At 42.4% G+C, this 26,015-nt stretch overlaps 1 protein-coding gene across 5 annotated transcripts in view; it reads right to left on the bottom strand.

Moving 5' to 3' along the window:
• The window catches only part of sfi1 (SFI1 centrin binding protein), a 94,078-nt gene that overhangs the window by 43,814 nt on the left and 24,249 nt on the right, over positions 1–26,015 (bottom strand). For all 5 annotated transcript variants that reach the window (XM_033043484.1, XM_033043482.1, XM_033043486.1 and 2 more), the window contains 11 exons: positions 25,788–25,880; positions 23,124–23,221; positions 21,512–21,578; positions 10,413–10,543; positions 8,974–9,055; positions 8,212–8,390; positions 6,518–6,593; positions 5,034–5,129; positions 2,828–2,904; positions 1,990–2,092; positions 959–1,055 (listed from right to left, as the gene is read on the bottom strand). In XM_033043484.1, coding sequence (XP_032899375.1) covers positions 959–1,055; positions 1,990–2,092; positions 2,828–2,904; positions 5,034–5,129; positions 6,518–6,593; positions 8,212–8,390; positions 8,974–9,055; positions 10,413–10,543; positions 21,512–21,578; positions 23,124–23,221; positions 25,788–25,880 — 1,099 coding nt within the window. The remainder of the gene's footprint in view (positions 1–958; positions 1,056–1,989; positions 2,093–2,827; positions 2,905–5,033; positions 5,130–6,517; positions 6,594–8,211; positions 8,391–8,973; positions 9,056–10,412; positions 10,544–21,511; positions 21,579–23,123; positions 23,222–25,787; positions 25,881–26,015) is intronic.

Below are 26,015 nucleotides of genomic sequence, written 5' to 3'. Positions count from 1 at the left end.
AAAAATCTTAGGGTTACTGTCTCTTCTCTCCTCTTCTCCCTCTGCGCTGAGGCGATACCCCACCGGGCGATGGTAACTCACCGAGCTCCGCGAACGGGGCGGTTCAAGCTCCGCGGCCCGGGGTGGTCGAAGCTGCCGCCCTCCAGTCCAGCGGACGCAGCTGTTGCCGCAGGAGTTCCGGAAAACAGGCACCAGCCTGTGACCTGCGAGCTCCCGACGATGTCGTCCACTGGCCCGCGGCCGAGCCCCGGATTCAGGTCGCCCGACGCCAGAACGCCGCCTCAGCTACCGGAGCACCGTCTCAGCCCCGAGCTGGGCCGCCACAGCCACCGGAGCACCGCCTCAGCCCCGCGCCGGGCCGCCTCAGCCACCGGAGCGCCGTCCCAGCCCCGAGCCGGGCCGCCCTCACGGGAGCACCGTCCCAGCCTCGAGTCGTGCCGCTGCCACCTGAGCGTCTCAGTCAGCACCGTCCCAGCCCCGAGCCGGGCCGCCCTCACCGAAGCGCCGAGTCGTGCCGCTGCCACCGCAGCGTCTCAGTCAGCACCGTCCCAGCCCCGCGCCGGGCCGCCCTCACCGGAGCGCCGAGTCGTGCCGCTGCCACTGGAGCGCCCGAACGCCGCCACAGCTCGAAGACGGCCAGCCTCGCGTTGGTGAGTCTACCTCCGGAGCCTCGAGGTCGGTCGCAGGTTGGAGGCCGCCAGCTCCGCCATTAGGCCTCAGCACAGACGGAGGCAGAGAATGGGGATACGACAAGAAAAAGTCGCATTCCCCCGAAGGGAGAGACAGAAAGCCCTGTTTCAGCCCCCCCCCCACACATAACACAACCTAATAACCAAAAATTTAACTAAACAAGACAAAAAAAAAAAAACAACACAAAAAAGTAAAAACAGACGGACTGCAGGCGAGCCACAGCCGTTCAACAGTGCCGCCTCTTCCAGATGTCACTTTTGTCACTTACCAAAACTAATATGTTGTTTTGCTTCCAGTACAACTTTATCCTTCTGTTGTCGGTGATACACTTGAATTGAGATCCTGGCTCTCCAATACCCAAGGACCTTCATAAAGGTAAAGCCACATAACCATCACCATGTACGCTTCCCACAGCTGCTTAGAAGCCAACTAATCAGAAAAGTTATAAAACATTACAGCACCCACTGAAAAGTTAAAACCTAGCTTTAATCTGATGTTTACAAGACAGAATGAAAATCTGTGACCGAAGTCATCGCCTACAGATGAAAAGTTGAAGGCTTCTGAACATCAGATTGTTGCTAGGTTTTTAACTACTCAGTGTTTGCAAATATACGAAGCCCACCACAGGGAGAAAGGATCATCTATTCTATTCATGTCCATGCACGATCCTTTTCTAAAGATACTAACATCTGTTAAGTTTCCATGAGTGCTGACAACTTTCCTCCAATTCATGTTTATGTCCAGACAATAAATGGCTGCAGATGAGTCGGTCTCTGCTGTATCTGGTCGATGGATTGGCTGTAGGACAGGTGGCCATCTTCTGGCCCATTATCAAAGTCTACATAAATGCATCAGACTTTGGGAGAGGTGCCAAGGCCATTTGAAATATCAACATTTCCAGCTGAATCAAATGACAGCACAGATGGAATAATTCTAGTGTCACCCAGTCCCACATTCTGCAATACAGATCACCCACTTGCTAAGAAAAAGCTATTTGCTAATAACTATGAGGCCATGGAACGACGCAGGAAATAAGTTGATTTTGTTCTCCTCCTAACAATCTGACAATAGAGTAGCACAAGCAGAAGGAAGTTAGTAGAATTAATGTTGTGTGTTGTTTTCATGCAGAGGGGAAAACAGATTACTACAAATAATTATAATGAAACAAAAAAAATACTGAAATAAGAAATACAAGTTAAAATCTGATGGAATGAACACTATAAAGAAAATGCGGATCTCTATCCTGTTATTCAACTCAAATTTCTTGTAGCCTTTTTTTGTAATGAAACAGAACCATACCTTAGTTAAAAGTACATGGTGATAATGATAATCTGCTCCAACTGTTTTCCTTGCTTCATCAGCCAGTACACGTGTATTTTGTAACCAGGTGGAAAAATAAGTTCTAGGTAAGAAAGGCTAAGTCAATGAAAGAGCAAAACTACATTCTACCACATGTAAATAATAAAATGGGTACATCACTCTCTCACAAGCCAGCCCCACCATTCTATATAACCATGCTTGGTCTTCCCCAGGCTTCTTATAAATCTCTTGGTTCCTGTAGTCCAGTTCCCTATTTCTCAACAATTCAAAAATTAACTTCTACTTCTTTAATATATAGTCCTAATAATCTAGTAGAGAATTCTAGAAATGTACCACCCCCTCTATGAGTAGCAAGAAAAATGAAGATTAAACATCAAGTGATGGTCAGGTCAACAGTACGAGGGACTGATATATGGATGTTAAACCACACTAATGTTCAGAAATTACAGATCATTATCAAAATATCAAAGTGGATAAAACAAAAATGCTTGATGGAATTTAAAATAGACCAAATGTAAAGCACACCACATCAGAAAGGACAATGGGAATCAAATAGAATGCATGCATGGTTCTTTAATAATTAACAATGAGGTTAAAATAACCATGGTTTAAATATTCAGCGAACTGGAACATGGCAACATTTTAGAGGTCACGTGTAGAAATATATTTTTTTTAATAATTCAATCATTAAAACATAGAACTCCTGACATGATTTAGTTCTGTCATGTGAAATTTAATCCATACCAATGTGCTCAGATTGTAATTTATAATATAAAATTTCCAAATACAGAAACAAAGCATTGCAACTTTTTATTACCTCAAGAGATTGAATCTCCATTTATTTTCCTTCTCATCCACCTTATACAAAATCTGCCGCGTGATTTGATGATAAACCTAAATGAGAGAAACAGTCGCAATAGAGGGAATGTGTGGGATAGAACTGCAGATGCTGGTTTAAATCAAAGATAGACACAAAATGCTGGAATAACTCAGCGGGACAGGTAGCATCTCTGGAGAGAAGGAATGGGTGACGTTTCGGCCTGAAACATCACCCCGTTCCTCTCCATAGATGCTGCCTGTCCAGCTGAGTTACTCCAGCATTTTGTATCTATGTTCACAATAGAATAAATTCCTGGTTCACATCATGCCTCAAATATTTGAGATAAACAAGTATTGATGCATTTGCAACAAGATAGAGGAGTCAATAGCATAGATAGCAATATAAGAGTATGATAATAACAGCTTTTCCAGGAACATGGCTTGCAAGGTGACCAGGACTGGGTGCTCAATATTCCAGGTTATATACTGTTCCAAGAGAACAGGCCAAAGGGCAAAAGAGGTGAGGTAATGTTGTTCATCATGCAAGGTATTAGAGCAGTACTGAATTGTGAATCAAAGGCAGTGGATAGTCATGTGGAATTGGTTTGAGATGAAATGAATAGCAGGGGAAGGAACAGGACGGCACAATGGCGCAGAGGTACGGTTGCTGCCTTACAGCGCCAGGGACCCAGGTTCCTTCCTGACCACGAGTGTTGTCTCTACAGAGTTTGTACGTTCCCCCTGTGAATGTGTGAGCTTTCTACAGGTGCACCGGTCTCCTCCCACACTCTAAAGACATCCAGGTTTGTAGGTTAATTGTCTGCTGTAAATTGTCCTTAGTGTGTAGGATAGAGTTAGTGTATGGGATGATCGCTGGACGGTATGGACTCAGTCGGTTGAAGGACCTGGTTCCACGCTATATCTCTCTAAAGTAAAAGTAAAGACGACACAGGTGGCAGTCTATCAACCCCCATAATGTGAACTCAGTAGGTCAGAGCATTAATGGAAAAATATCAAGGGTACGTTTCAAGGTAACTTTTAATCTAGATATTGATTGGATGAATCAAACTGGACATTCATGAAGAATTTGTGGAATGCGCCAGGGGTTGCTTTTTAGAGCAGTACATTGCAGCGCATACTCAGGAACAGGCTATTTTAGATTTGGTTTTATGCATTGAGGGATTAATGAGGGATCTTGAGGCTAAAGATCCCTTGGAGGATAATGACCACAATATAACAGAATTATAATGCTACGAAGGAGAAATTGTCCAAGGTAGGTTGGGTAAATAAGCTAAGTCAGCCGAGGAACTTTCTTCTCATCACCTCAATTAGGCAGTAAGCAAACTTAGTTTTACTCATCATTTAAAGTGTTTTGAGGTATATGCATGTTCCCAGCAGAACAATTGATTAGTCCCACTTTCCCTCTTTTTATTACTCTCTAGCCCTGCAACTTGTTAGTACAGTACCACAATGGGAGAATATTTTGGAATACGAGATACAGATGATCCACTCCTGTGAGACAACAGCTCCACCACCAGCTCCTACACCTGTGTCACCGTTCAGAACACTACTTTCAAAATATTCCCCTATGAAAACTCAAAAAGGAGCCTCTATATTATTCCTTAAAAAAAATCAAAGCGGAACAAATAAAAAGTATTCCCAAGTTTGATCCAAACTCTGCCACAGTCCAAAAGTCAATGTAAAGTCACCTCCTCAATATACAGACATCCAATGCAGGTCATCCCCAGGTTACAACTAGTTCCGTTCCTGAAAATTGTTTGCAACCAGAATAGTCTGCAAGTCGGTATGTGGCTGCCAATCAAGGCGTTCATGGCAAACCAAAGGCAACATGTAGGTAAACCAGGGCATTTAACTCAAACATTCAGATTTCTTTGCAAGATTTAAATACATTGCTGCAAACCAAGTTTCCTCACAGAATATGATGTCTGCAGCAACTGACAAATTCATACATCTGGTCTCGCAAATGCTTGCTTGTATTAATGGACTGTCCAAAAGTTGGGTATTCGTAACCGGGGAGGACCTGTACCAATGTGTAGTATTCAAAATCCTGAAGTTTTCTTGATATTATATGGAGTTCAAATCTAGATTAAACTGTGTTTTTACACAACTCAACAGTAAAACTTGCCCTCATTCAGCATCTATTATTGAAATTCTGCAGTGAGGTTGCAGTAACTGTCACTCACTTTCCATCCATTTAAAGCTTTGCACAGCAATACCCGATGAGAATGGACATCAGCACACAGCTGCTTCTTCCAGTTCTCCTGCTTTTTCTGCACATACTGGAAAAATGGAAATTGCAGAAATATTTGATACACTAATGTTAAATTCATCAAGTTCATTACTGACATTTTTTGATGGCCAATAACATAGAGTCCTGGTTTCCCTACCTAATTTTCCAAATACTTTACACAGCTCAATAATAACAGAAAGTGCTGGACTTACTCAACATAGCGAACAGCTTTTGGGCAATAATATACAGTTAACATTTCAAACTGATAACGTTCCATTAAAACTAAAAAGTTTTATCTTTAATTGTAGCAAGAAACATTGAACAGGGCAAAGGGAAAGAACAAAAGGGAATGTCAGCAATGTCAGCAGAGACTGGTTGTGGAATGCAATAAGTCTCCCAAGCAACCGTCATCCACTGCAGTTTGCCTACCACCACCACCACCACAGTTGATGCCAATTTCCCTGGCCCTACACTCATCCCTGGATAAGAGACACACCTACATCAGACTTCTATTCACAGTCTGCTTTTAGTACCATTATCCCATCCAAACTCATCACCAAACTTGTGGAACTTGGAGTCGGCACTCATCTCTGTAACTGGATCCTCGACTTCCTGACCAACAGACCCCAATCAGTGAGGATAGGGGACAAATCATCCTCGACAATAATCCTCAATGCTGCTGCTCCGCAAGGATGAGTTCTCAGCCCCCTTCCTTACTCCTTATACACCCACTCCGGTGCAGCCTTTTACAAATCCAGTCCAATTTACAAATTGGCATTTCGGCACTATCGTAGTGGGCCGGATATCAAATAATGACAAGACGGAGTACAGGAAGGAGACTGAGAACCTTGTGACCTGGTGCTAAGGCAACAACCTATCTCTCCATGTCAGCAAGACAAAGGAGATCCTTGACTATCGTCCTCGTTGATCTGTGTTTTCACACCTTACCCTTCCATATCTCTGTCTCCCTCTCCCGACTCTCAGTCTGAAGAAGGGTCTCGAACCAAAACGACACCCACTCCTTCTCTCCAGAGATACTGCCTGTCCCGCTGAGTTACTCCTGCATTTTGTGTCTATCTTCGTCTATAAACCAGCATCTGCAGTTCCTTACTATACTATTGCATATTAGTCATTCAAAACTTGTTTTACGTAATTAGTTCTGTTTTTTTTTACAAATAATTTATTTTCAATTTAAAGTTGGAGACAATTTGGTAAATTCTGGCTGTGTATGTAACTAAACTTTGGTTAAAAATAAAAAGTAAATTTATCAGAAGAAGCCAACAAACAAAAATAAATGGGCTCTCATCTTTCTATAATCAAATGATGTTTAGCGTACCAAAGTACAGCTCGTTGAGACTCAGATCCATTTGGTTTTATTTCATTTGTTGAATTGCTACTTCATATCATAGAACCACTTGAGTAAATCTAATTTCTTACCTGCTGCCAAGCACTCCAGGTCCTAAGCAAACAAAACTTGTACCGGTGCCTTATAGCTTGTATTTCTTTGTCTCGTCTGAAGCAAAAATTAAAAAAAACACGAAGAATTAAAATTACACCAATCTCTGGTCTCCAACAAATTATATTTATATATGAACTCATTCGAAACTTGCATGTAAGGCTTCACCAATGTATGCTTGCCATCTTAGGTTAGGCAAAGAATATAAGAGTTGGGTCAATAGGTTGCAACTTTATAAAACACTGGCTTGACTGTACTTGGCCTAGTCTGTGCAGTTCGGGTCGCCATACTACAGGATGTAGTTATACTGTAGAGGGCGGAGAAGATTCATCAGAATGTTGTCTGGATTGGAGGATTTTAGTTGAGAGATTGAATGGGCTGTGTTTGTTTTCCCTGGAGAAAAAGGCAGCTACGAGTGGCCTGATGGAAGCATTTCAGATTATGAGAGGCATAGATAGGGCAGATGGTCAAAATCCTTTCACCAAGAAAGAGAGAAAGAAGTTTTAAAGAGGATCCGAGGACTAAGCTTTTTTTTTTTGACCAAAAGTAGTTGATATAAGGAACATGCTGTCAAAGAAGGTGGTGTATTAGATACAGTTACTATGTCTATTTAGACAAACATTTAAAGAGGCAAGGCATAGAAAGAGTGTCAAAGGTTACAGGGTAAAGGCAGGAGGATGGCAATGAGAGGGAAAAATAGATCAGCCATGATCCGTGTCGGAGCAGACTCGACGTTCCAAATGGCCTAATTCTGCTCCTATGTCTATGGCCTTATAGAAAATTAGTTTTAATGCGAGGAAATGAAATTTGTGTAGATGAGCAAAAAGGTCAGCATGACATGGGGGTTTAAAAACCTGTTTCTGTGCTGTATGACCGAATGGCTATGAGTCAATTATAACATTATTTACCATATTGGTACCAACTCAGCATAGTGTTATAATTTAAATTTTGTGAAAGTACTTCAAATAATTTTGATCGGTACTACTTCTGGTGATAAACTAGTAGACTTGAACTCTTGAGCATGTCAATCTAGTTCTGAATATGGAAGAGTTCTGAGATGAAAGAGTGAAGTTCCACTGTTAACGATCAAAGCAAACAGCACAACATTGTTTATAAATATTTTGATAGGTAAGGATAAATGAAATGAGCAACACTGGGATAATGAAACAAGCAGGCACATGGCGTGACAGTTTTTGTGAAAGATAAATTTTAACACTGATCACGCAAGATCAACAACCTGTTTCTTGTACATTTGTCTTCACTGCAAATACAAACCAAATTTCAAGGGATTTACTTTGCAATTATTCTGCTGAGTGTGCAGTCCTGAGGGATTTCCGATTCTGTTACTCACATTTGCTTGGTTTTAATTTTTGTTTATTAATGTTCCTGTGTAGGTTAATTGGCTTCTCCAAAATTGCTGCTGGTGTGTAGGACATAGAACTAATGTATAGGTGATCAGTGGTCGGCGTGGACTCGATGGCTGTTTCCACGCTGGATCTCTAAACTAAACTAAATATCAATCCTACCATCAGCTCAGATAATTCCACGTTGGATAATAACATCCAAGTTATTTTGCACGTCCGCATTATATCACAATATTAATTTACACAGACAATCATTATGGCCCAAATATTTACTTGGTTCAACTATGGAAACATTACATAAAGTTTCATACCCTGCTTTTTGGTCTGCTGCAGACTTTCTCCAAAACCGAATAAATTTAAGCAGCAACTGATGCCTAAAAAAATCTTCAGCAGTAGCCTCTTTCTCTCTCTCCTCCAGGCAGTCAGTGGTCCGGACATGCCAGCAACACCAGTAATGAAGTAACATGCGTTGATCAGAATGAATCACTGCCTGTGGTAATGGAAGTGTGTCCATTAATGATATTTTAATAAAACGCAATGAAGTAAACCCAGTGCAGGAGCAACAATTATATTGTCATCAAAATAAAACTCCAGTCTTTTAACAAATTTTATTTCACAGCAAAATGAAACTATTTCTGAACTGATCATTGTGGCAATGCAGGGAAACATAGCAACTACTGGCAGACAGCGAGAACCCAAAAATATAAATTCAATCAGTTACTCTGTTTTACTGTTATTATTGGAATAAATATTAGTTAGGACACAATTTCTTAAATACCATGCAAGACCTTTAAAGTCACTTCAAGAGGCCTCATTTTAACACTTCATTGAAAGGTCAGTATCTCACAATCTCTTGAAACTTCATTCAAATGTGTGGTAAATGTATGGTCTGTGGCTATAACCTCCAACAACCTTTTAACACAGTCAGTTACAATCTATGTTTAATTACAGCCAACAGATAAGTTATTTCCTCCGGTGGAACTAAGAAAGACATTTTGAGAAAACAGGATTGTTCAAATTTATTTTATTATCAGTAGTTATGATTAACCAGTCCAAGAATCTGTTATATTCACCAGTCTCTCTGCTAGTCGATTCTCACGATGATGATCCATCATTCTCCACCATAAATAAAAAGACAATCTCTGCAATTTCTCCCTGCAAAGAAATATTATTAATTGATAAAGAATATGTTAACAGAGTCTCACAGATTTTATTTGTAAGTTATTTATTTTTGCTTCTGCATATCATTTGGCAAGACCAGCATTTATTGCCCATTCCTTACTGCTTGTAGAGGTGATGGGAGTTTCTGAAAAACCGCAGTCTTCCTGGTGCAATTTCAGGCACAGCGCTGTTCTTGGGTTTTGGACCCAGTGACAATGAATGGCTGTGAAATTCTTAAAAATCAGGAAGCTGTCCAATTTAAAGGAAACTTGCTGGTGATGTGGTGTTGCTTGGCATTGCTGCTTGCTGTTTTTGTCCTTATTGGTGATAGAAGTTGCAGCTTTGAACATGCTATTGAGGAGCCCAGGCAAGTAACTGCAGTGCATTTTGTAGCTGCTGCACATGACACATTGTGCACACCAGTTGTGCAGGAAATAAATGTTGAGAATGGTGTATGGGTGACAGTAGAGCTGATGCTTTGCCCTGGATTGTATTAAGTTCCAGCAAACTGTTGGAGCTGTCCCATGCAGGCAAATGCAATGTCTTCCATTATACTCCTGACATACCTTATAGATAGTAAAAAGGTTTGAAAGTATCAGGGGGCAAATTACTCACTGCGTCTCACCTGCTTTTGTGACACATGGCTGATCAAGTTAATGTTGCCCCAGGGATATTGGTGGTGGGCGACTCAGTAACACCAGTGATTGTCAAGGACAAGCCATTTGATGTCTCTCTTGCGTCTCTTGCACCAGTGAGCAGATTATTGTCAGTACCACATGATGGCATGATCAATGACACCTTCATCATTTTGCAGATATCCGAGTAGTTTGATTAGATGGTAATTAGTGAGATTGGATTTTTGAAGAGGATACACCTGGACTACTATATTTACAGGATAGATGCCAATGTGTTAACTGTATTGAACAGATTGGCCAACAGTGCAGCTCTGGAATGAGCTAATTTCATGTCACAGCTATCTTTGTATATCAAGTGGTCTCAATTTTCGAATGAAGTGAATGGAACCGGCCGATAAGCAGTTCTATGAAGGTGGCGACCCCAGGTGGAAGCTAAGATTAATTATTTGCTTTCCACATCTGGCTGAACATGGCTGAGAATGTTTCATCCTTGCCTTTATGACAGTCACATGCTGAGCCCCACATCATTGAGAATGTGAATATTTAGATCTCACCCTTCTTTAGCTGTTCAATCACAATTATTTGTGGTAGGGGTGTAGAGCTTTGATCAGATACATTGACTATGATAATGCTAACCACCACCCAGAACATTCAAAAGCGGAAAGGGTAAACATGGAAAATAAAGTCATTCTTCGCACCCAGTGTTTGGACAGTACCTGTGAAATAGCCATGCGGTCTCCTTCATTTGATTCAGCTGTTTCTTCTCACTCACATACAACTTCCATCTTTCCAGATAAAAAGGCAACAGCATCCTACTGTAGTGAGCTTTGGCCTTTTTATCTTGAATCTAAAACAATAAAGTAACTGCATTAAACATAGAGGTCACAAACAATCAGTAACATTATCTACTCAGCCCCCCCGATCTCCAATTGGGCATCAGTGGCTTCAAAACAAGTAACAACAGAACATAAATAAAATTTCACAATGACAATATTCTATCCGTATTTGAATGAAGCACATGTGAAGGGAATCTCAATTCTCCCATCATTAAAATAGCATTTGGAAAGTTTTGCCGAACATGTTTAGTTTCTGATGAACATGTATGTATAGCACAACCAAACCAACAATCCAACTCTAACTGGAAGCTTAACTCGAAGGATAGTAATGTATGCATATCAATAGAGACTATACTGAAGGAGTTGATAGTAACAGAGCAGCAGATGCCTAATAATAGCAAGCTCCGAAACAATTAGGTCCTCTGAGGGAGCGCTGTATGTATATATTTATGTATGTATTTTTAGATCTATGTACCACTGTTTGTAGAACGTTAGTACATGCACTGATGTAAAGCACTTTGGTCAACGAGAGTTGTTTTTAAATGTGCTGTAGAAATAATTGACTTGACTTGAATCCATAAAAAGGCCCATACTGGCATCAAGGGAAAACATGAGCGATCAAAAATGTTGTATTTCAACAGAAAAATGAAAAGCAGTCACTTTAAAAAATAGATACAAGGAACTGCAGATGCAGATTTACAAAAATAGACACAAAGTGCTGGAGGCAGAGTTCTCCAGAGATGTTGTCTGACCCGCTAAGATACACCAGCGCTTTGTGTCAGATTAAAGCATAATTATTAGAAAGAGTAAAGAACCTAACCCTTCAGGTCTGCTCCACCATTCATCAAAATCATGACTTCTCTTCAGTCAGCTCCATTTTCCTGCATTATCCTCATATCCCTTAACTTTCTCAAAATCCTGAAATCTGTTGATCTCAATGACTCAGCCTCCACAGGCTTCTAGGATTGAAACCAAAAAGTTCACCACCCTTTAAATGAAATTTTCTTTAAATCTCATTCCAAAGTGGTGTACCTCTTGAGACCCTGTATCCTTAAATAGGGAAACCCCTTTTCTGCATTTATCCTGTGCCCTGTTGGAATATTTTTACTTTCACAAAGATCACTTCTCATCCTTCTAAATTCAAGACAATAAGGGCCTAGCTTACTTAGTCTCACCTCATGTAACAAACAAGTCAAAGTGGGTACAAGAATAAAAACACATGATTGGTTTTTATCAGATGTATAAATGACGGACAAATGTGGGCCATAATTAAGATGATCACCAATGATGTCAAAATTGGCCATGTGACTGACAGTGAATAACAATAGAGATAGAATAGAATAGAATAGAATAGCCTTTTATTGTCATCCAGACCGAAGTCTGAACGAAATTTAAGCAGTCATACATATAATATAATACAATACAATAAAAAACAACAATAAACACATATTAACATCCACCACAGTGAGTCCACCCAACATCTCCTCACTGTGATGGAGGCAAAAGTCTTAGGGCTGCAGTCTCTTCCCTCCTCTTCTCCTTCTGCGCTGAGGCGATATGGGGATAAGAGTGCCAAATTAAATTCAGTCTGAACAAATATTTGGAGAGAAAAAACAGGATTAGATAATTGGAGGTGATAGAAATGTTGGGGGATGATGTGCTGGATGCGGAGGCTGGGGGGTTGAGAAGTGAGGACCAAAGGAATTCTGTCCTTGTTGCATCCTGTGGGAGGGAGCAAGAACAGAACTGCGGGACACAGTAGAGATGCAGGTGAGGGATCCACCTATGACAGCTGGGGGGAAACCGCATTCACTAAAGAGCGAGGACATCAGGACACAGGTTACCTGCTTTTATTTGCATGATGTAGAAGACAAGGGCAAAGTGATCACAAGAGAAGTATGTAAAACTAAAGTGAAGGTACTGTGCACAGATCTGGACAGCACACAGCATCGAGGATGATAAGGACATCATCAGGACTGCATTATTAGCCTTGGAAGAAAATTCTCTCAACAATGTTAAAAGTGACTGAGGAGAGATTTAATTGAGGAATGTAAATTCGGCAGCACGAGTTTAATGGAATTGATCAGAAAGGCATCATAAATTTCATGGCTGAACAGTCTCCTTGTTTGCCGTTAAATAAAAAGACAAGCACGTGAGAATAAAATTATAAAAGTGACCTATTTCCTTTAGCAGAGGGATCAGTGACGAGTTTCTAAACTCATGGTAATTGTGGGAAACGTTTGGGGATGTGGGGATTGAAAATAGTTATTTCTCTCTTGAGTTGTGGAGGTCACTGCCTAAACGCATGATGAAGGCAGAATCCCGCACCATACTTAATAAAGTCTACAATTGAAAAGCAGGGCAAAGAACCAAGAGTCAGAAATTGTCCACTTTTGAGAGATGTGTAAACAATGGATCGTATTTTCTCTTTCTCAGTCATAGATTTCTCTGATTCAACATATATAAATATTTGAAAATGTGCATGCTTATAAAGCTGTTTTAAAAAGCGAACAAGTTACTTATCTTATAAACAGAATGTAAAGGCAAACAATCAAGATTAAACCTTCATAAAATTACCGTCTGGAACTCAAACAGAATAATCTATCTGATAATAGGCATCACTCTGTGGAAAGATATCATGGCCAGTGAGGAAACTGCAAAGAGGATTTTACAAAGAGCTGGGATTATTCCCCGAGGAGTAAAGGAGCTTTTAATCAAGCAGTTGGGGAGAAAGCATTGACACCAGAAGGAGGGCACGTAAATTTAAGCTAATTCATGGGAATTCAAAGAAGAAAATGTTTTTTTTGTGCACAAATAGTATCTGCACAGAATTACTTGGTAACAAAGAAGTGGTTATGCTTAGAAGTAAAATATTTTTGGGGCTATGATCAAAAAATAGATTGTAGCTATGAAGTAAATTCTGATAATGGTACTGAAAAATCGAATATTTCCATGTTATGAATGGAAAATGTGAGTTTTGCTTAAAACCTTGAGATTATAAATTTCAATGGAATAAATGGCACAAAATGTAAACATTATGATATGATTAATCCATCAGCAAAATTAAATGATGACATAAAGGTATGAGCAAAGATTGTGCATAAAAAAAGCTTATGGATAGAAAGTACGAATCTTGTGCACAAATTTTAATAAATAAAATTATATTTTGGCAAAATTTTAATGTTAATTCTATAACTGGCTGAAGTAACTTCATAGAACAGGGTAAATAAATATTGTGGAACAATGCTTTACCATAAAAGATTAATATGACAGAGCTAAAACAAAAATTTGGTTGAGTAACAGACATTGAAGGAGGCTGTCAAAGTATACAGCAGGATATTGATCAGCTACAGAAATAGGTGGAGAAATGGCAGACAGTTTAATCTGAGCAAGTGTCTGAGTTTAAATGCAAAGGGAAAGTAAACAATTAATCACAAGACCCTTAACACCATTGATGTACAGAGGAATCCTTGGGTCCATGTCCACAACTTCCTGAAAGTGTCAACAGAAGGGCAGTACAGTGGCGCAGTAGTAGAGCTCCTGCCCCACAGCACCTGAGACCCGGGTTCAATCCTGACAACGCGTGCTCTCTGTGTGGAGTTTGTACATTCTCTCTGTGATCTCATGGGCTTTCTCTGGATTCCTCCCACATTCCAAAGATATGCAAGTTTGTAAATTAATTTGCTTCTAGTGTGTAGGATGCGAAAGTGGGATAGCGTAGTATATATTGATGGTTGGCGTGGACAAGATAGGCTAAAGGGCCTGTTTCCGCGCTGTACCTCTAAACTAAACTAAGCAAGTAGATAGAATGGTAAAGAATACGTATGGTATGCTTGATTGGATTAAGCGCCACTCCAAGAGGCCGAGTGCACAGATTGGACAGCCTGCAGTGGCACGGAACAGCGGTAGAGGACATTGACAACATCGCCAGGCCAGGTTGGCTCGTTCAACTCCAACCTAGTGCTGCCTCCAGGACAAAGGGGCTCTATGGCGAAATTATGACTAAACTTTTAACAACTTTGAACTTGAATGGTATAAGATGGCACCGGAAATGGAGCAACTCATGCATATTGCCTGCGTGCATTCTTATCTTATCCAGCATTTTGTGTCTATCTTCAGTTTAAACCAGCATCAAGAGTTACTTCCTACACATGTATTCTTAGATTCCTTTAATTTAGGATGATTGTGCCTATGTATAGTAAGATTTTTACTGAACTGTATACAAAAAATGAATGTTACTGTACCTAGGTAAATGTGACAATAATGTACCATTGAACCATTGATTGCCTTCAAGAGACAGGAAGTCCTGCTGCAGCTTTATAGAAGGTTGATTAGCCTGCATTTGGAGAACTACAGCATTTGCAGTTCTGGTCACCCCATTACAGGAAAGATATGGAAGTTCTGGAGGGCGTAGAAGAGGTTTACCAGAATGCTGACTAAATTAGAGGATATTAGCTATAAGAAGACGTTGGACAAGCCTGGATTGCTTTCTCTTTAATGTATGAAGTTGAGGGGAGACCTGATAGAAGCAGAGCTTTAAGTTGAGAAGGGCAAAGTTTAAAGGAGATGTGCAAGGCAAGTTATTCTTTTTATATAGAGAATTCTGGGTACATGGAATATGCTGCCAGGAGTGGTTTCGGTGGCAGATAAGATATGGGCATTTAAAAGCCGTTTATATAGGCACATATATATGCAGGGAATGGAGTCATATGGATTTTGTGCAGGCAGAGTTTAGCTTTGCATCATGTTCAGCACAGACATTGCGGGCTGAAGAGTCTATTCCTGTGCTGTACTATTATGTTTTTTACATAGGCCCAAAACAGTGTGAAGCAAGCCGATTGTAATCCATCTCTGCTTCTACCATTCCGCTGACAAAGCAGGTATGTTGCAAAGCATGCACAAAGTATAGTCTCCTAAGACATCTTTTTCTGTACTATTATTAAACAATGAAACAATGTTGAACCATTCATGTCATGTGATCAGCAACTTAATCAGGCAATTAGAAACCACAGGAGTACTTTTAAATATCAGCGTGCAACTATGAATAAAGAAACACTTTAGCAGCATAATTCAGTGAGACACTTTCACAAGCTGAATATTAATTACTTTTCACAACAGTTCATTTCACTGCACTTTATTGTGCACATGATGAATAAATCTGAATTGACTTGACTTGTTACTTCCAAAGTTGGGGCCAAGGAAAGAGCGTTCACGTCGCGGCCCTGTTTCAACCAATCTTTCCACCACCACGCACAAGAAGCACAAGAAGCGCAAGACAGACACCATTGTGCAGATGCCGAGAAGTGTGTTCAGCTCTGGCTGAACAACTTCTAATCTTGTGTGTGGACTCGATAAGAAGAAGAAGACTTCCAAAGTTGTCAAATTGCAGTCAAGAAGAGTAACAATGAATGAAATGGTCTCTTTCAAACACGTTACCACTGGATCCGGTTAATCCAATGCATTTCCGAGCTGGCCTCCCTCATCCTGTTCTCCATAAACTAAAGGTCATCATTAATTTGTTATTCTTGAACAAATTTGCACTAAGTACTATGCATACCTCACATCACGTGTCTACTAACTCTTGGTTAAGCAAAATTGAAAAATTGAAAAATCTTATTCCTCATGGTCTTGACCGTACTGAACTCACTAATCTCCCCAAGCCCTGAAGACTGCAGAATAAACGATATTCCTCCAATTCCAGTCCCCTGCTCAGCTCTGACGTTAACTGCAGCATGTGACTATGCCTTCAGCTGCTAAGACCCGAAGCACTAGAATTCCTTTCCAATCCTCAGTTTCTAATTGAAAAGCAAAACCTAGATTGACCCTGAAAATCTGAAAGATCAACACAACATACTGTAAATACTCAGCAGGTCGGACAGTAACTGTTGTGAATAATAAGAGATAACCTCGCTGCATCTGCACTGCTGGTCAACCTCTTTGCTCCCTCACTGCTCGACACTTCGCTGCACCCGCTCTGCTGGACAACCTCTCTGCTCCCTCACCGCTGGATACTCTCTCCACCTGCACCTGCACCGCTGGACACCTCTCTGCACCCTCACCATCATGCTCAAATATTCAACTCTACAAATGACTGGTTTCTTCAACAACCACATCCCATCCTGCATCCAAGTCATTAAACAGCTTAGACTTCTACGTCGACCCCGTTTCATCCACAGAGGCTCTCGGTGCAAGCTTGTTTACTTCAACCACGGACATTCCATTCCATCCATCTGCTCACTACCACGCTCTACCCCCCTCAACTGCATCACCCCCCATCCCAGCTGACCGCACGCACTGTCAACCGGGACAACCTCAGATCTCTCCAGCCTGCCCCCATCCCTCCACCCTCTCATAATGCCAACTTTGCCCTCCTCAACACCAGGTCGCTCAACAACAAAGCCCTTGCCCTCCATGAACTAATCCTTGACAACACTCTGGACTTCCTTCTGTTCACTGAGACCTGGCAACAACCCAATGTCTTCTTCTCCCTCAATCAAGCATCCCCACCTGGATTTAATTACATTTCCAAACCCCTCCCCATCCGCCATGGAGGTGACCTCGCTGTTATTTTCAACCAGAATTTTCGGATCACTGAACTCACCTTCCCCCCAGTAGCATCATTTGAATTCCTCGCCTTCAAAGCCCTTTCCTCCATGACAGTCATCCTCATTTACCGGCCAACTAAACCAAACCTCTCCTTCCTATGTGACTCCATGAACTCCTCACACTTCCCTCATCCCTCTCCCCACGTCTGCTGCTACTTGGTGACTTAAATATTCACATGGACTCCCCCACCTGCAAGCTCGCATCTGAATTAGTCTTTTTACTTGACAACTTCTCTCTCACTCAGCACGTCACCTTTCCCACCCATGACAAAGGTCACATCCTTGACCTGGTCTGCTCCACAAATCAACCGGTACTCGACCTCCATCCATGCCTCTTCCCCCTCTCTGATCATAAGCTTATACGGTTCACCATCCCTTCTCCGACACCTCGCCCCCGCTTCCTCCGAGAAATCACCTTCCGTAATCTAAAATCCATTGATCCCACCATCTCTCTGACCTGCTCTCCACCACTCTCCCCCTGGACTCAACCCATATCTCACCTGATGATCTCACAAACCACCTCAACTCCACCTTGTCTACCTCCCTTAACACTATGGCCCCCCTCAAAACAAGAACCGTAACTTTCAACACATCTTCACCCTGGTACACACCTGCACTTCGTAAACTGAAACAGACTTGAACGACTCACAAAGAAATCATCTCTCACAGTCCACCCTGAAGCTTACAAACTCCACCTCACTGACTACAAAGATGCCCTCATTGCTGCAAAATCTGCCTACCTCTCCTCCATATTCACCGATCCCTGCCTAAACCACAGAACCCTCTTCTCCACAGTGGGCAACCTCCTCAAGCCTCGAGCCAACACTCTCCCTACCTCTACTCCGGATCTCTGCAACTCATTGCTCCACTTTTTCGCTGATAAAATCAGCACCATCTATCAATCTTTATCCCCTGTCCCCGACTCCCCAGCATCTACTCCACCACCTACCAAGGCCCCTCCTTTCAACATCTCCACTGACCTCCTTACCCCTCCTCCACACTGCTTCCTCTCCCAGTTTGACCTGGTCACCCCTACTGAAATCTCCAAACTCATCAGCTCTTCCAAACCCACTACCTGCTCCCTCGACCCTCTCCCCACTCCCCTGCTGAAGTCCTGCCTCCCCGTTTTCTGCCCCTACCTCACTAATCTCTTCAATTCCTCATTGTCCCAAGGAATTGTCCCCTCCGTTTTCAAAACTGCTGCTGTCACACCAATCTTAAAGAAACCTGGTCTTGATCCCTCCTCTCTCGTTAACTACCGCCCAATCTCAAATCTCCCCTTTCTTTCAAAAACCCTGGAGCGTATCGTTGCGTCGCAACTTCATTCCCACCTCCTTGCGTATAACCTACTTGAACCCCTCCAATCTGGCTTTCGCCCCCTCCATAGCACAGAAACTGCTCTCCTCAAAGTCCTCAACGACCTCCTCACCTCTGCTGACACTGGTTCCCTCAACATTCTCATCCTCCTCGACCTGAGCGCAGCCTTCGATACAGTGAACCATAACATCCTGCTCACCAGACTCAAAGACCTCGGCATTGAAGGCTCTGCACTCAGCTGGCTCCGTTCCTACCTTTCCAACAGATCCCACTTCATCTCTCTCCACAACCACACCTCTGCTACAGCCACAGTCACTCAAGGCGTTCCCCAAGGCTCCGTACTCGGCCCCCTCCTCTTCATCATCTACATCCTCCCCCTTGGTCAGATACTCCGCCACTTCAACCTGGACTTCCACTGTTACACCGATGACACCCAGATCTACCTCGGCACCAAATCCCCCCACAACCCCCCCCCCCCCCCTCTCCCATATCAACTCCTGTTTGTCAGCTATAAAAACCTGGATGCAACATAACTTCCTCAAACTCAACAGCGATAAGACAGAATTCCTCCTAATAGGCTCCAAAGCCACACTCAGCAAAATCAATAACCCCACTCTCACCATCGACGGCACCACTGTCTCCCCATCTCCCTAGGCCCGCAACCTTGGCGTGATCTTTGATTCCACCCTCTCCCTTGAGCCTCACATCCGTCATGTCATTAAAACCTCCTTCTTTCATCTCTGCAACATCGCCAAACTCAGACCCTCTCACACCTCCCGCTGCTGAAAGACTCATCCATGCCTTCATCTCCTCCCGACTGGACTATTGCAACTCACTTCTCCTTGGCATCAGCTCCACCTACATCAACCGACTCCAACTGGTCCAGAACGCAGCCGCCCGACTCATCACCCACACCAAATCCTGGCATCACATCACTCCAGTCCTCAAACAACTTCACTGGCTTCCCATCTCCCACCGGATCACCTACAAAATCCTGATCCTCACCTACAAAGCCCTCCACCATCTGGCCCCCCCATATCTCACTGACCTCCTCTCCCCCTACCAACCCTCACGGTCCCTCAGATCCACATCAGCCGGTCTCCTCTCCATCCACAAGTCCAACCTCCGCAGTTTTGGGGACAGAGCCTTCTCCAGGGCAGCTCCCAGGCTCTGGAACTCCCTCCCCCAACTGATCCGCAATTCCGTGTCCCTCACCATCTTCCAGTCCCGCCTCAAGACCCATCTCTTCACCTCTGCCTATCCTTAGCCCCACGTCCCCTTCCCTTTTCATCTGTGCATTAATTGCCTCATATTGTGTTTTGAATTGAATTCTGTCTTTACTTTGTGTACTAGTCATTTCTCTACTATTTATTTCATTCCCCTTACATGTTTTTCCTCTACCTGCTAAATTTTTGTAAGGTGTCCTTGAGACTCTTGAAAAGCGCCCATAAATAAAATTTATTATTATTATTATTATAACCTGTCAGGTTAATGATCTTTCATCATGGAGGGGGATCTAACATTTTCTGCTATTACCAAAATCTCTCCTCCTTTAAGATACACCTCAAAACCTACTTTTGATTATGTCTTTGGCCACACTCCCTTTTGTAGCTTGTTTGATTATCTTGAAACATACACATTTCGTTCACTATATGCTTGAAGCACTATAGAAGTGCTAGATAATGCAGAGGTAGCACAATGGCATAGCTAAATGAGCTCCTGCCTCACAGCTCCAGCAACCACTGTCTGCGTGGTTTACATATTCTCTCCGAGACTGCTTGGGTTTCGTCTATGCACTCTGGTTTTCTTGCACATCATAAAGGCCTACAGGTTGGTGGGTGAATTGGCCACTGTAAATTGCTCCTGGCACGTGAGTCAGTGGTAGAATACGAATTGAAGAGAACGTGAGTAAATTAAAACTGGATTGAAGGGCGACACAGTAGCGCAGCAGTAGAGTTGCTGCCTTACAGCGCCAGACACCCGAGTTCGATACCGACTATGGTGCTGTCTGTACGGAGCTTGTACGTTCTCCCTGTGACTGCGTAGGTTTTCTCCAGGTATTCCAGTTTCCTCCCGCACTTCAAAGACGTGTACGTTTGTAGGTTAAATGGCCTCTGTAAATTGTCCTTAATGTGTGTAGGGTAGTGTTAGTGTACGGGATGATCGATGGTCGATGCGGGCTGGTTGGGTCAAAGGCCCTATTTCTACGCTGTATCTCTAAAGTCTAATAGTCCAAAGATTAGAGCGGGATTGGTTTAAAATAGGCGTGATCACGGAAGGCTGAGGTGTATGACGCTATGACACTAAATAGAAACATATTAAAGTTCAGGATAGATTTGTCTAGTCACTTATTTTTTTCACTTTAAGAAAATACCAACTGTCCTGTAGTGGCATAGCAACAGAGAACTAGGAATTGGCCAGAGGTAGGAATTGGCCCAGGTAGAATGGAGGAAGTAGGTTAAAGGAATTGGACAGAAGTAAAGATAAAGGAAAACACATCTCCAGGGACCCCATGTGACCATGGCAAGCCCAGGGATCGATGCAATGAAGGACTTGGACCCCAAGGACTTCAATCAAAACTGGCCTATATTGTGGCCGAGAATGTGGCTAGAATAGAGAAATGGGTGTGGGGGGGGGGGGGAGAGGAGGATGGTACAAGGGTCAGAAAGTGAGAGAGACGTCCAATAAATTTATATCAGACAGCAAGGAATATGAAAGATGCAGAGCGCAACCTAGTGTGGAGCAGAAGGAGATCCATGCTCACAAAAATAGTTCTCTTTTGAATTATATTAAATTGTTTAAATCTTCATGTTAAAAAAACTTAAAATATCACAAATCTGGGTTTTGGCTGAAAATAATGTTCAAGTGGTAGGGCTTAAATGTCCGATTATATTTTATAGCTTAAATTTAACTGAGAGCTGGATATTCAACCCAACCTTTACAATATCATTGCCTCAAAACCTGACAGGGTAGTGCTTCAATGTGCTGGGCCACTGGAAACACTGTACAGACTTGCTCTCAACATTCTTGATCACAATGACATCCTTAATTCCTCACCTGATAGTATTTCGTCTCTTGGCTGTGTTTTATCCAGTAGTGTAGAGATTTCTTCAACAATACTTTCCTAGCACAAACAGATGTAATTGTTTCAGTAAAATTAGTTTTATGAAACAGGTTTGATGACACAAGTCTTATCACCATTTTTGAAAAACTTAAAACATGTCGTAAGCTAATCCTGATCTCCCAATCTACCTCATTGCAGCCCTTGCACAGTTTTTATCTGCGCTTTCTCTGTCGCTGCAACACTTAAGTTTCCTTTCTCTTTTTACCACAACCTGTTGTCCTCGTGTATACTTTGAATGTACTCATATATGGCATGATTGGCAAAATGTTTTTCAGTGTATCTTCATATACATGACAATAATAAACCAGAAATCAGAAAATTAAGATATCATATTTGGTAATCTGTTACAAAGATGACACTTGCCTTAGCTTCAGAGACTTTTTTTTATTTTTAGTTAGTTCAAGTGTTTTGTTTTTGGAGCTCTAGTCTTTTTTATGTGGGGGGTGGGGGGGTGGAAGGAGGAAATTGCTTTTCAGGGTTCCTACCTGGTCGGAGAGGCGGCTTTTCTACGAGCAGCCCCTTCGACCCGTCCTCGCGGCCTACCAGCAGGCCTGGAGCGGCGTTTCCTGAGGGGACCGGCCAGAACCTCGGCTTTGGCGGCAGCTGGAGCGCTATCGTGGAGCGGGCGATGCCTTGCCCGGGTCGCCGCGCTGGAACTCCGGAATGCTGAGTCCGCCGATAAAAACAGGCGGCGGCGCTGACTTAACATCGGGAGCCTGGGATCTCTCGCCGAGATCGCCAGTGGTGGAGCTCCATCCAGCGCGGCCTGTCGGCTTCGGAAGCCGCAATCTCTGGTAAGGAAGCAGCCATTCCAGGTGTCCCATGCCGCTGAGAGGGTTCTCCCGACGCCGGAGCACCATCACCCGGCGAGAAGGGCCTGAAACATCGGGCCTCCGTAAAGGCGACTGCGGAGGCCTCAATAGGCCCAACTATGGGTGGACATGGGGGTGGGGACTGGACTTTGTGTCTTCCCTCACAGTGGGAACCATTGTGGGGGGATGTTTTTTATGTTTACATTTCTTTATTATTGTTATGTCTGTATTCGTTTTTTATGTGCTGCATTGGCAATACGCATTTCACTACACCAATTGGTGTATGTGACTAATAAAGAACCTTGAACCTTGAGCCTCCATGTATTTATCTGGCATGAAATTACACTATTAATCACAACAGACTGCATTTCTCAGCTTCAGCTCAACCCTGTTTACAGTGACTTAACCGGCAATGTGCAATCATAAACAGAAGTCAATGAAGATCAGATGGAGTAGTCACAAATATTAATCAGTTGCAAAAGTGACATCATTTCACATGGTTTGAATGTGATGAACAGTGCTCCTTGGTATGATGTCTAGGTCTCGGTGTACATCTGAGAATCAAGATTTCATAAAATATTCATTGTACCGTTATAAGGATGACAAAGTGAGGGTGCTCAAGAGAAGTACAAAGCTTTCGGAATACAAATTACATTTTCACCTTCTCACAACATCTGCAGATACTTCTGGCATGGAAAGTAAAACATTTATAATTCAATGGACATTAGAATACCTGAAGTGATTTTGGGCTTCTCTAGATAGTGCCTGAAGCTCAAACTCCTCTTGCTTCTCCAAGCGTAGCTTCCACTGATTCCAGCACCGTTGCAGCATCTGTTCAAACAAGGCAAGATGTGAGAACAGAAACGCAAACTCAGCTCCCAATACAGATGTATTTATAGAATGGGTCCAGGTACCACATAGCAAATCTAGTCACAAACATATTTATTAACTTGTTTAATCAAAGGTGGACACAAATACAATTCCCATTACTTCCTATACCCACCCATAGCTGCTGCTCATGGCATTAAAGAACTCACTTAATTTATAAGTTGGAGAATAATACTGGTAGCAGATTTTGATGGGCATAATAACATTGCTTCTCTTTCGCAAGGCCATGGGTTGAATAGTTGTGTTCCCGCCCTGCCCCGCTTTATGAAGTAACATCTCTTCACATGTCAAGGGGACAAACAATGTTTTAAATTGCACTCAAAATATGTTCCAGAATTTGGTTGCAGTATATAATTCAGCTGCCTAAGCCAAGAGGATGCATCAAATATAAAGTTTGTTTGATGGTTTTGCCTGCTTTACATCCAATTTGTAGAATGGGCAGATACTGTATACCAGGGTGTGTATTACAACTGTAGAACATGGGACAGCTGGAAATAATTAGGATCCAAGAGAACATCGGCAGCTCAGGGAAGAAGTTCAAAGTTGATGAACTGGTTAGTAATTTGAATGCTGCGGGCAAAAGTTACCTGGATACTTTATTCCAGGAGACAGACGTTCTCCTTACACTAAAGGGCCTGTCCCACTTTCACGACCTAATTCACGACCTTTTTTACACATGGACATTTTTCATCATGCTAGAAAATCGCCCCGACCTACTTGATGCCACGAGTACCTACGATTAGCATCACGACCTACCTACGACCTCATGACGACCATGCTGCAAGTATGAGTCAAGGGCAAACTCGGCAGAGGTCGTGAAAGTGGGACAGGCCCTTAAGTGTTATGGATCAGTCACGGACAGACAAATGAGATGAGTGAAGCAAGTAGGGGATCCAAAAGCGAGCTTTAGAGGAGCCTCAGTCCATACATTTATTCAACATTGAGGGTCAAGAAGCAAAGAATGAGCAAAGGTTGTAGACCAAATGAACCAACTAACACCAGTACCATGGCAGAAGCATCACTCAAGTTGAAAAATAACTGATATGGTAAAGAGAACAGAAGGTAGGAGTAGCGGATAATTATGCTCTAAAGCTATGTGAAAATCCTGAATATTCTGCTACCTGCCCAGTGGAGAGGAATGTAGTGTTTGGCAGGTTGACCTTTGCCTGTCAGTGCAGTGAGTATTGGAGTTAGGATGTTGTGTTGCAGCTGTACAAAACATTGCTGCAGTCATGTACAGTCTTGGTAACCTTGCTACAGAAAAGATATCATTAACTTGGAAAGAGAGGAATAGATCGGGTAAGATGCACAGAGTCTCTTGCCCAGAGTAGGTGAATCGAGGACCAGAGGACATACGTTTAAAGTGAAGGGGAAAAGATTTAATTGGAATCTGAGGGGTACATTTTTTACACAAAGAGTGGTGGGTGAATGGAACAAACTGCCAAAGGAGGCAGTTGAGGCTGGGACTATCCCAACGTTTAAGAAATAGTTAGACAGGTACATGGATAGGACAGTTTTGGAGGTATATAGACCAAACACAGGCAGGTGGGGCTGGAGGATGTATGTAGCTGGGACATGTTGGCCGGTGTGGACAAGTTGGGCCGAAGGGCCTGTTCGAGAATGTCACCAGGACGAGGGTACGTAGTTCCCTGAAAGTAGACAGAGTGGTGAAGATAATGTCTGGCACACTTGCCTTCATCAGTAAGGATGTTGAGTATAAGAGTTCAGGCGTCATGCCACAACTGTGTAATTTGTTGGTGTGACTACACTTGGATTATTGTCTGCAATACTGACTGCCCAAATACAAGAAGGATGTCAATAAACTGCGAAGAGTGCGAAAAAGATTCAGGAGGATGGTACAGGAGCTGGGGGGGGGGGGGGGGGGGGGGGGGGGGGGTTAGTTATTAGGAGAGATTGAATAAATAGGCTGGGATTACCTAAACCTGATGAATTAGGTTATGTTTTGGCTTCCGACAATATTTCACTCGGCTACCACTATTAACATGAATAAAGTACAGCCACTTAGACAATATAACCTTGGAATTATTTTTCCAAAATAAAGATAATAAATTATAGAAATATCTTTTTTTGAAAAATATTCTGATTTTTTAAAATTGTATTTACAGGGCTCAAGGTCTCACACTCTCCTTGATTATTACAGACTTTGCACCCCAACATAAAGCTGGTATTTTCTCCAAATTAGTCCAGAATTTCTTTAACTTTTATCATACTCAATCATTTTGGATTTAAAAACTTCAAGCTGTTTGGTTCCATTGCTTGCTACAAGTTTCTAACTGTCCGATTTATATAGCCTCAAGAAGCCTGCATAGAAACTTGAGAATTATCTCAATACCACTCATTGATCACATTGTAAGGGAGATATTCCTTGATAAAATAATATGCTACAACATCTATGGAATGAGGGAGTTAGTCATCCAATAATCTTTCACTAGCTTTCTTACATTCTTCAAAGTCCAGAATATGTAGCAAATAAAAACAAAACTCTTACCCAAATAACTGATTGCTGGTGTGCCAAGTTGATCTGCATTTGTTTCAGACGAACATTTCCCACATTGTTTTTCAGAGCAACAATGCTTGATTGCTGGTAAATGAGAATAAAATGGTTTTAATCAAAGTATGGTCTAACATTGGCTCAACTCCCACCATGGATGTCTGAGCCTGACAATCACATTGGAAAAGTACTTGGATTAATAGTTGAAGTATTGTAGCCTACAAG

This window comes from Amblyraja radiata, chromosome 25 (genome assembly GCF_010909765.2).
Source record: "Amblyraja radiata isolate CabotCenter1 chromosome 25, sAmbRad1.1.pri, whole genome shotgun sequence".
Classification (NCBI taxonomy): Eukaryota; Metazoa; Chordata; class Chondrichthyes; order Rajiformes; family Rajidae; genus Amblyraja; species Amblyraja radiata.
Note: the sequence above shows the minus strand (reverse complement) of the source record. Positions and strands in the feature narration are given on the sequence as shown.